The 9978-nt window shown below is 36.6% G+C and overlaps 1 protein-coding gene and 2 pseudogenes across 1 annotated transcript; all 3 read right to left on the bottom strand.

Annotated features, from left to right (window-relative positions):
• Positions 1 to 835: 835 nt before the first annotated feature.
• Positions 836 to 2267, bottom strand: LOC112596259 (annotated as a pseudogene).
• A 2071-nt stretch (positions 2268 to 4338) lies between these two features.
• Positions 4339 to 5932, bottom strand: LOC112596258 (annotated as a pseudogene).
• A 3569-nt stretch (positions 5933 to 9501) lies between these two features.
• Positions 9502 to 9891, bottom strand: LOC112596260 (piggyBac transposable element-derived protein 4-like). The gene has a single exon (XM_025341776.1). The coding sequence runs from the start codon at positions 9889 to 9891 to the stop codon at positions 9502 to 9504; it is 390 nt and encodes a 129-aa protein (XP_025197561.1).
• Between the last annotated feature and the right edge of the window lie 87 nt (positions 9892 to 9978).

Raw genomic sequence — 9978 nt, 5'->3', positions numbered from 1 at the left:
AAGGTTCGCCTAGACGCCTCATGCGGCCTGGGTCGGCGTCCGGCGCGGTAGCCTAGACCACCGCGGCAGGATTGTCCGACCCCGTTTGCCACCTCCAAGTTTACCACGGTTTACACCGGTGCCCGCTGCCGTTGAGACTAGCGTATATACCACTAGTTTACCGTCAGCAGCCACCGCTGCGGACGCATAGCCGCCACCTCTCTCGGTGGGGCCGACAGTTGGAGTTGGATCGGTGTTAGCCGTCGCTGCCCGGAGGCCGCGCCGTTTACATCTACCGCTACGAGGAAGCCCCGATCCGTCGATTGGGGCGCCTTTCCACCAGCGCCCGCATCGAAACCACAAATTCCCTAGTGTCGGTCCACCCGGTCGCGCCTAGGCGCGACTCTGGCCATCACCTCCCGGGGATGGCTCGCCAGGACCCTCACAGCTGGTCAAGGCGACCCGGCACCCGCCAGGTGATTACATCATCCTCACGGCTGCCCGCGATTCAGAGGGGAGCGACACCGGCGCGGAAGCCTTTCCCCGAGGGGCGGCAAGCCGTCCTCCCGGTGAGCGACCCGGCGCCACGGGCAAACCTAGGCCTTCACGCCCGTGGAACGACGCTTCCGTCGCCCCCTGAATCGGGCAAACGCCCCGGCCTGTAGCGGACGCGTACGGAGCCCAACCCAAGTCACAAGAGTGACGGACAATGAAAAAAAAAAAAAAAAAGTAAATGCTGGGTGTCGCAGACACTTTCAGTGGTATGCAGAGTGCACATGGGAGAGTCATTTAGACCAAGTTTATAGGCGTGGTCTGGTAAGAGAGAGTGACACACGCGGAGACGGTTGAAACGTACAGTTGTTGATCTTGGTAGGTTCAGGTTGTTGAACCAAGTTTTGTTGTTAGAAATTATAGGAGCAGTATTTTTATATTTGGAAGCAAAACCAACGGGTAAATTATTCCATTGGGTAGACCAAAGACTGAGGATGTGACAGCGTAAAAGGGGGGAAAAGTCAGTCCAAGGTAATTGAGCTGGAGAAGGTAGGATTGTGATGGCAGTGGATTTGGCTATCCGGTCGGCCACTTCGTTGACAAGTATGCCAATGTGACTGGGAATCCACAAAAATTGAATAGAACGATGAGAATTATTAAGGTAGTATTTAAAAGACTTAATGCGGAGAACAAGAGGGGATAATTTGGAGTTAAAGGGGTTGGAAACTAGGGCTTGTAAACAAGACAAAGAGTCAGTAGCTATTAAGTAGTTACTCGGATCTGTATTTGAAATAAATAAAAGGGCTTCGTAGATTTCATAACATTCTGCAATAAAAGAAGATGACGTAGGGGGGAGGTTATTAGCGAAAGAGACACGCAACTTGGGTATATAGAAAGAGTATCCAGCTGATAGCCGGGAGACTGATCCGTCAGTGTAGATAACCAAAGTGTTAGGAAACTGAAGTTTGAGGTGATTGGAAAGGATATTATTAACCACGGAGTTAGACATTTGTTTAAGCTGGTGAGAAGACAGATCAGTGATTTGACCATCAATGTGAACAAGAGGAGTGAATAGGAGGGATTCATATGACTGCTCGTAGATTTGAGGTTTGTTTGATTTAATAATATATTGATGAAAATTGGAAAGAGAGTTAGCTGCGATTGAGAGGACCGGCATTGATTTTGGAGTATATCTCCAATTTAGGAAAAGAGAATAGTAAGTATCGAAAATAAATTGATTGGATTCGGCTAGTGATTTGAGGATAAATTTTCCAGCCAGCCATCGGCATCTTATGTTTAAAGGGAGGCAAGTGGACTCAACTTCAATAGCTGGTCTAGGGGTGGATCTAACGTAACCCATAATTGTTCTAAGACATGCAATTTGAAGCTTGTTAATTTTATTCCAATTAGTGAAAGAGGCCGAACCGAAAAGGAAACAGCCGTAATCCAGTTTAGAGCGAATTATTGACCTAAATATATATAGTAGAAATTTGGGGTGAGACCCCCACCACGTGTTAGAAACAGATTTGAGAAAATTGGACCAACGAGAGGGAAAAGCAGAAAGAAATAATAGATGAGGTTGCCAACGAAGTTTAGGATTTAAAGGGAATGGTGTTTTCGTCTAAAAAGGTGTTTGAATGGTCGGCGTATCTTCGTCTGGTAAAGATGACAGACTTGCATTTTTCAGGGGCGATCTCAAGTGATAGGTTGGTTAAAATATTTTTTAGGTCTTTAAGGGCTAAGTTTATTCGATCAATGGCCAAGTCCAGGGACTTATTTGAGGAGAAGACGACCATATCGTCCACATAAATGAGGCACTCGTGACCTGACCTAGAAAACTGAGTTGCAATTATGCTCATATAAACATTATAAAGTATGGGACTAAGGCAGCTGCCTTGAGGTAGTCCGGTGAAGGTTGAACGTATATTGGAGGACCCAAAGTGGGTAGAGAAGAACAGATTTCTTTTGTGGTACAAAGAGAGCAATAGGTTACAAAATTCCGAAGGAGCGTTAAGTGAGGCGAGGTGATTAACGAGAGTTTGAATATTGACAGAGTCAAAAGCGCCCTGTATGTCAATGAAAGTGGCCACAAGGAACTCCTTGTTGTTGAAAGAGTGATATAAATGCCCAATAAAGGTGGAAAGGCATTCAATCGTACCCACCCCCTTCCTAAACGCGAATACGCTGGGTGGTAGGATGGAATTGGATTCTAGCCACCAATCAAGCCTGGATTTGAGAATATGTTCAAATAATTTACAAAGCGAAGATGACAGAACTATTGGGCGGAGAGAGGTATTGGAATTAGGTTTGGGTATTGGTATGACTCTGTAGGAATACCAAGATGTGAGAAACTGTTGAGTTGTCAAAATTTCGTTGATGATGTTTAGAAGAGAGACTAGGGCGTTGTTGGGAGGTGTTTAAGAAGAATAGGCGAGATATTATCTATTCCCGAAGCTATAAATTTGCGTGAGGAAATGGCAAGATTGAGTTCAGTAATTGTAAAACTTTTCGTAAGGACGTGAGGGCTGAAGTGAAAAGAGGAAAGGAAAGGCTGGGATTTTGTATCTTGAGGAACGTAGCTCGGGGCGACTATACTGCAGAAAGCATCGAACCAGTCGTCGTTATCTCGAAGCTTGGTAGGATTTAGACATTTTTTGAACCGTCTGGCGGTAGACCAAAAGTTTTTGGATGGAGCTAGAGGGGTTAAGATTGGAACAGAAACTTTTCCACTTTTTCCTTTTTTCAGTCTTTAAGAGGCGTGTCGTTTGGGCGCAAACATTTCGATACTTTAGTAGGTCAGTTAGGCAGCCTGATCGTCGGAAGGCTTTGAAATGGGAGGATCTATTTTTAATGGCCGCAGAGCAGGCTGCGTTCCACCATGGAGGAGAGGGTGGATGAATTTTAAGGTTGATTTTTATTATAGGAATGGTGGAAATAGCGGCATTATTAATGATGTTGGTAAGAGCCGAGTAGGAAATAATGGAATTAGGCGCATATAGTGACGAAGAGACAGTATCCTGAATGTGGAGAGTAAAAGAAGGCCAGTTTGCCTTATTGAAGTCATAATGGTAGGGAATGGAAGAGTCAGTGCTAGCATTTTGGTTAGAAAAACGGTCATTGGCGGTTAGGCTACTATTAGTTGCAATTATGATTGGGATGTGGTCACTACCATGGGGCTCGCTCAGGGTGCGCCATGATAGGTTCCAGAAGATGTCAGAAGAACAAAAAGATAGATCTTAGGCGGAGTCAGCTGAGTTAGGACGTCCAACGTGTGTAGGACTACCGTCATTAAGAAGACAAAGGCCAAACGAATTAAAAGTATTGTACAAAAGATTTCCGCGGTGAGACATCGAATTGGACCCCCAGGCGGGATTAAAATCTCCGCAAAGTATTGAGTTCATTGATATCATGCTACATATATTTTGAAATAATTGTGTCGGAATATTAGAGCTGCTGGGGATGTTGCAGGACCATAAATCGAGAGGTGGTTGAGAATCAGAGAATACAATTTCAACACCTAAAAGGTCAATTTTGTGGTTGATTAGATTAGATTTGGTTGGGGCATCGATAGGGATTTGCTTGGCTTTGAGAGAGTTGTGCACGATGATTGCGAAGCCACCGTACCCATCCGGTCTATCGGATCTAAAAATTCTGAAATGTGGGATATTAATAGAACGTAAGGGGGTGAGCCATGCCTCTGAGAGAATGGCAATGGAACATTTTTGGTCAGCAAGAAGGAATTGAAGGGAAAGAAGACGAGCTGGTAGACTTCGGACATTCCACTGTAAAATATTGATATTATTTATATTTGATTTAAGGACCATCGATATAGAGTTATTTGTAGGTTTGGATCACCTCTTTAGGCTGTTAGTTTAAGTTAGGAGTGACAAGTATTGAGCTTAGAGAAGATTCAATTAGGGATTGGAGAGATGCGAGGGAGAAAGGGGAAGAAAGCGCAGGAGAGTTAATTAGAGTTTCGGATAATTTCTGAGATAGGGTGTGAATCCAAGGTATATCGTTAGAATTAATCTCCGTTGAAGGCTGTTGATTAGAGGCTTGGTTTAGATAACTACCGTTGGGGGAAGAAAAAAATGGCTCAGCGTGATCGAACCTTTGGTTATTATTTGGTATGGGATGAGTCTTCCGTTTGGGTTTTTTGGAGTTAAAAAAATGGTAATTTTGGCTTAAAACAGGGAAGTTTTTGTCATGGAGGGGGGTATTGGTTTTCAAAATTTCGGTAATTGGAGGCTGGTTTTGCACTACATCAGAGAATTTAAACGCAGAAGTGTAACGATTGTTCTTTTTAAAATCTAAGGCCTCTTTATAGGAGATATTCTCAGTGGCCATGATTTTTTTAATTTCCTTTTGTGTTGACCATTCTCGGCAGCGGTGGTCCGTGGCAAGATGAGGTAATTTGCAAAAAAGGCAAACGGGATCGGTGTCATCAATGACTGGGCATGAATCCATGGAGTGTTTTGATTCGCCACAGTGGCTACATCTGGGATTACTGCGACAATATTTTTGGGTATGGTCGAAACGTAAACATTGATTACATTGGACGGGTGAACGTATGCTTGGTTTGACATCATATAGCATATTAAATAAGGAGATGACACTAGGTATCTTGGGAGCAACGAATTTAAGTTCAACAGTTCTGGTCTGAATAATTACATCGTCTTTTTTAATAGAAATGCGTTTGAAAGCAGCAATAGGAACTGAAGACTGTAGGCCTCCCCGAAATTCCTCTTCCAAAACAGAATTTTCAAGTTTTATAATGCCGTACGAGAAAATAAGGTTGGAAGGTATAGTAACAGAGAAACCATTTAAATTCAGTTGATTAGAACATAAACATAGATTGCCGTTGATGTTAGTGTCAAAAGTAATTTTAATTTTTTCGATCCGGCTGGTTTTATATTAACAATACCGTTAAATTTGTTGGAAAAAATTTGGCAGCTCTGAACGGGTGCCAGTTTCCTACATTTTGATTAGTATCGACGTTTTCAGCGAGAACCATTATAGGCCCGACGTAGTCCGGCGGGAAAGATGGTTGCGGTGAAATAAAATTCTTATTATATAATAAGGAATTCTCGTCATTATTCGGTAACGAAGTAGCATTTAAAATAGCATTATCGTTAGGCGACGTGCTTTCGATAGCATGATAATTAGAGTGATCGTTAACGTTATCGCTTTCGTCAATGACCATCGATCCAGATAAGTTTTCAGTTAGGAGTGGAGTATTTACGTAATCGAATGCCGAGCTGGCTAAGTTGAGAGTAGGAGGGTCCTTAGAAATTTGTAATAGACTTGGCGAGACTGGGCTAAGCTAATTTTTGAGAGGCTTACCATTTTTCCCGACTAATTGAAAGCCGGGACCTGGGGTGGATTCCCTGTTGTTTGCTTTGATTTTGCTAACTGATTGATGTTGGCCGGCACGATTTGTGCCGCCCGAGGATTGCGGCATGGCGAACACAATAGTTTTATTATTATATTAACGATTTGGCAATAGGTAGAAAAACGTTATCAGCGAAATTCGCGGAGACACGACTGTTCACTATGACTGCGCAAACGCAACTGATAAGTAGTTATATGCACACATTTTAAAGTAGGTACAAAATTTTAAATTATTTTTTAAAAACATAACTTGCCAAAAAAAATTTTTTTTTTTAATTTTTAAGTTGTATCAGTATTGACAACTATAGTCAAAGAATGTCAGTACAATAATATGGTATGTTTTATTTATTAGACTCACAAACAACATAAATAAAACACATCAAACTAATTTAAATTAATGTTTAAATTGTTGTTAGACAAATAAGTATATCATACACCATTTTTAATTTAATATAATATAATCAGCACAAGTTTAAAAAGTACCTAAACAGAATTTGCAAGTACAATTCGTGTTCAAATCTTTATTTTTCGATCTTGGGAGGGGGCTAGTGAAACGGTCAAAATAGATAAAGACCGATTGCTCGGTAACAATGGACGTGCGAATTTCGGGAGTTGGCGTGCAAATTCATGCTAATTGCGTACTAATTATTGGCAAAAGAAAATTTTGGAAAATCTTTATATTTTGATTTTGAGGTGGCTGGTGAAACGTTTCAACAGCACTCCCAAAGTTTATTAAATGTATCATTTAATATTATCATGCAAATTAAGATAATAATCTTGCCAATTCATGCTAATTCCATGCTAATTTTTAGTGCAAAAAAGTTTTTAGATTTCTATATTGTTGTGGGGGGGGGGGGGGGGGGGGGGTGAAACGGACGTCATTTAATATGCAGTGGATTATCATGAAACCAAAACCAAAAGTTTTTTATATAAACAGTTATGAATATGTATTTGTAAAATATACAATTTTTAATATTCTAATCACATTGTCTTTATTTTTTCTATGTCTTGTCTTTAAACATGATAATTGTTTTTCAGTATTTATTCAAAAGATTAGTTGAATATAAATTTTTCAATTTATTTTAATAAATAGATGTATATTTAAAACGTGTTATATTCTTTAATTTAAATTAATACCCCAGTTAACACTAAATTGTAAATTTATATAAGAAAATTTTTTTTCTTAAACATATTTAAAAAAGAGCGATGTATAGCTTAAACTAATATATTTAACGTAAGATAAAGATTTATTTATCTTTAATTCATTCTTTTATTACTAAACTATGTTTTTTTTCTCTAAGACACAATCGAGTTATTAGCCTCTTATAAATATACCAATAAATTATAATTATTTTTATTTTAGAAGTATTTTATCTAATACAACTTTTAACGAACCTATAAAATTATTAACTACGCAACTATCTATATTGTTAAATTATTATTCCATCGACTTGATCCTGCCTTTTTTTTTTTGTGTGTATGTTAGGAGAGATTCTAGTTAGATACTATTTTTATTTCGACAATTATAGTTAGGTAAGACATGACACATGCGTTGCTAAAATTCTCAAGTGTTGCCTTTTATTATATTTCATTTAATAACAAATACTGTATACGATAATACAGAACACTCTGTACTAAAATAGCGGCGAACAAATTGTTATTATTTCCATCCAAGATTGTTTTAGTAGTTGCATATTTTACTCTTCAATCTAGTATAAAAATCCACTTTTTTTTACTATCTAATAATTATTATTTTTTACCACAATATTATTATAATTAAAATATTATATTGTTTATTGCTCATCATAAATATTATTAAGTTCATTAGTCCATAATATCGGAAATACTTACAATACTGTTAATAGTAATAACAACTAGTAATAAATGTAACAAATAGTAAATTATACATTAATAATGCTATCAAGGTCTGCGCAGTGTCTTACTATGAAATTTATGATATGAAATCTCAAATCACTTTCCACAATTTGGGTCCTTTTCCACGAGCGTTTTTAAATTTTACACGCGCGCGTCAAACGCGCGTTATCATTCCATTCACCATTTTATATTTATTTTCCAAACGACATCATGAACTCCGAGGAAGAAGATGCCGTTGCTCTTGTTTTAATTAAAAGAAAAAGAAATAAACAAAAAAGAAAACATCGATTTTGGGTACATCCACTACTTCAACTAAGGCTTCAGACTGGTCAGTTTTATACACTATACAATGACTTGATACAGGATGAAAACAAATTTTTTAGTTATTTTCGTATGTCTCGACAATCTTTTAATGAATTATTGAATCTAATTACAAATGATATAAGTGGTGAGGATACAAATATGCAACGATGTATTCCAGCCATTGAAAGACTAGCTGTTACATTATGGTAAGTTCATACGTCATTATATATTTTTATTTTAAAATAATAAAACAAACTTAAGTACAATTTTCTTTTATTAAATATTTTTTAAACTTACAAACAAATTCAAATAAAAAAGATTTAATATATTTTAATATCTCAAAAACACAATTTTAAACTTATTATTATTAATATTATAAATTAATGATTATGAAAAAATATTATAAGTTATAAGAAGATTAGTAATTAATTTTTAATATAATATATAAATATATTTTTATTTTTTTAGTTGAGCAAAATATTTTGGAATTTATGTTTATTTGTCAATTAAAATGCAGTAAAATTATATAAAAAAATGAAATCTCGTATTTAATTTATTAAAATAAACCAATCATAGAAGTTTCTGAATTTTCACTATTGTTAGATGCAGGTGAATTATAAGTGTTTTGTGATAGAGCTGTTGATGAATTATAATTTATAATATTATTAGTTGAGGCCGGAAAAGTTATTGGTGTGTTATATTGACTTAAAGATAACGAGAAATGGTTTGGTTGAGTTTAAAATATGTTGCGATCAGACAAATTTTGATGTAAATAATCAGTAGAAAAGCGTTGTGGATTATGGCTAGATCTCGGGATATTTAAGTTGTTATATTTTTTTAAGAGACCTATGAATTCAGGCTTAGCATCAAGCTTAATTTCTTGAGGAATATTATTATATTTATTATTTACAAAAAAATTTATTTTCACACCCAGGACATTTTTGTTGTACTTGTTTAGCATGTTTTACTACATAAGACCTTCCAAATTGTTTAGAAAACATTAAATAGCATCTGGAACACCTTCCTCTTTTTTCATTTTGCTGTAATTTATGTGGTAAATTATCAATGGGCTCATTTTTGTCGTGAATTTTTTCTTCTATAAGTGAGAACACAATTTTCTCTCTAAATTCAGATATATTTATTTTATTCTTAGTTACTTTTTTGAATAATAAATGAGCATTTAATATTATAGTATTTGTTAACAACTCTATACCAACTTTTTTGTACCATTTAATTCCCTTTCTTATAATACTAGCATATGATGCCTTTTGGTCACTCACATCTATATATGATTTAGCTTCATTGTAATCAGCTATAGCAATTGGTTTTGAAGTTTTAAGACCATATTTTGTACTAACATCTACCATCATAGGCTCATGCTTAGTACTAAGGAACAAGACATCTCTTTTATCTTTCCACTTGGCTACTATGACACCAGTATTACTTTCCATTACTTTTATTTCATTTTTTTTTTAGTATAGAATTCAAAACTGGCTTAGGATTGTTTTTCCGATTCCTGCGTAACGTACCAACTAAATGTGAGTTTTTATCTAACAATTTATGTGCTAAATCAACATTTGTATAGTAGCTATCAGTATAAAGTGTTCGGCCAGCCCCTAATAATGGTTTCATTAACTCAAGTACAACACTTGTAGCAACTTGTTTTCCAGGTTCTTTTTCTTTGCCACCATATATTTTTATATGCCAAGTATAACCTCCTTTCATACATAATTTAAAAAGTTTTATACCATACTTGTGCCTTTTTCCAGGTATGTATTGGCGAAAATTTAACCTACCTCTAAAAGGTACCATTGTTTCATCGATGCATACGGACTCATCTGGTTCATACATTTTATGGAATTTATTATTCATCATATCTAAGAAAGGATATTGTTAAATGTTAAGTAAATATTATCAATCGTTGTGCAGATAATACTT

Source organism: Melanaphis sacchari, unplaced genomic scaffold, assembly GCF_002803265.2.
Source record: "Melanaphis sacchari strain LSU unplaced genomic scaffold, SCAv2.0 Contig315_pilon_pilon, whole genome shotgun sequence".
In the NCBI taxonomy this organism is placed as follows: domain Eukaryota; kingdom Metazoa; phylum Arthropoda; class Insecta; order Hemiptera; family Aphididae; genus Melanaphis; species Melanaphis sacchari.
The sequence above is the reverse complement of the archived record's forward strand: the minus strand, read 5'-3'. Positions and strand labels throughout refer to the sequence as shown.

Bases quoted from the DNA above. Each gene is read 5' to 3' on its own strand.
- LOC112596260 (XM_025341776.1), bottom strand. From the start codon at position 9,891: ATGTATGAACCAGATGAGTCCGTATGCATCGATGAAACAATGGTACCT.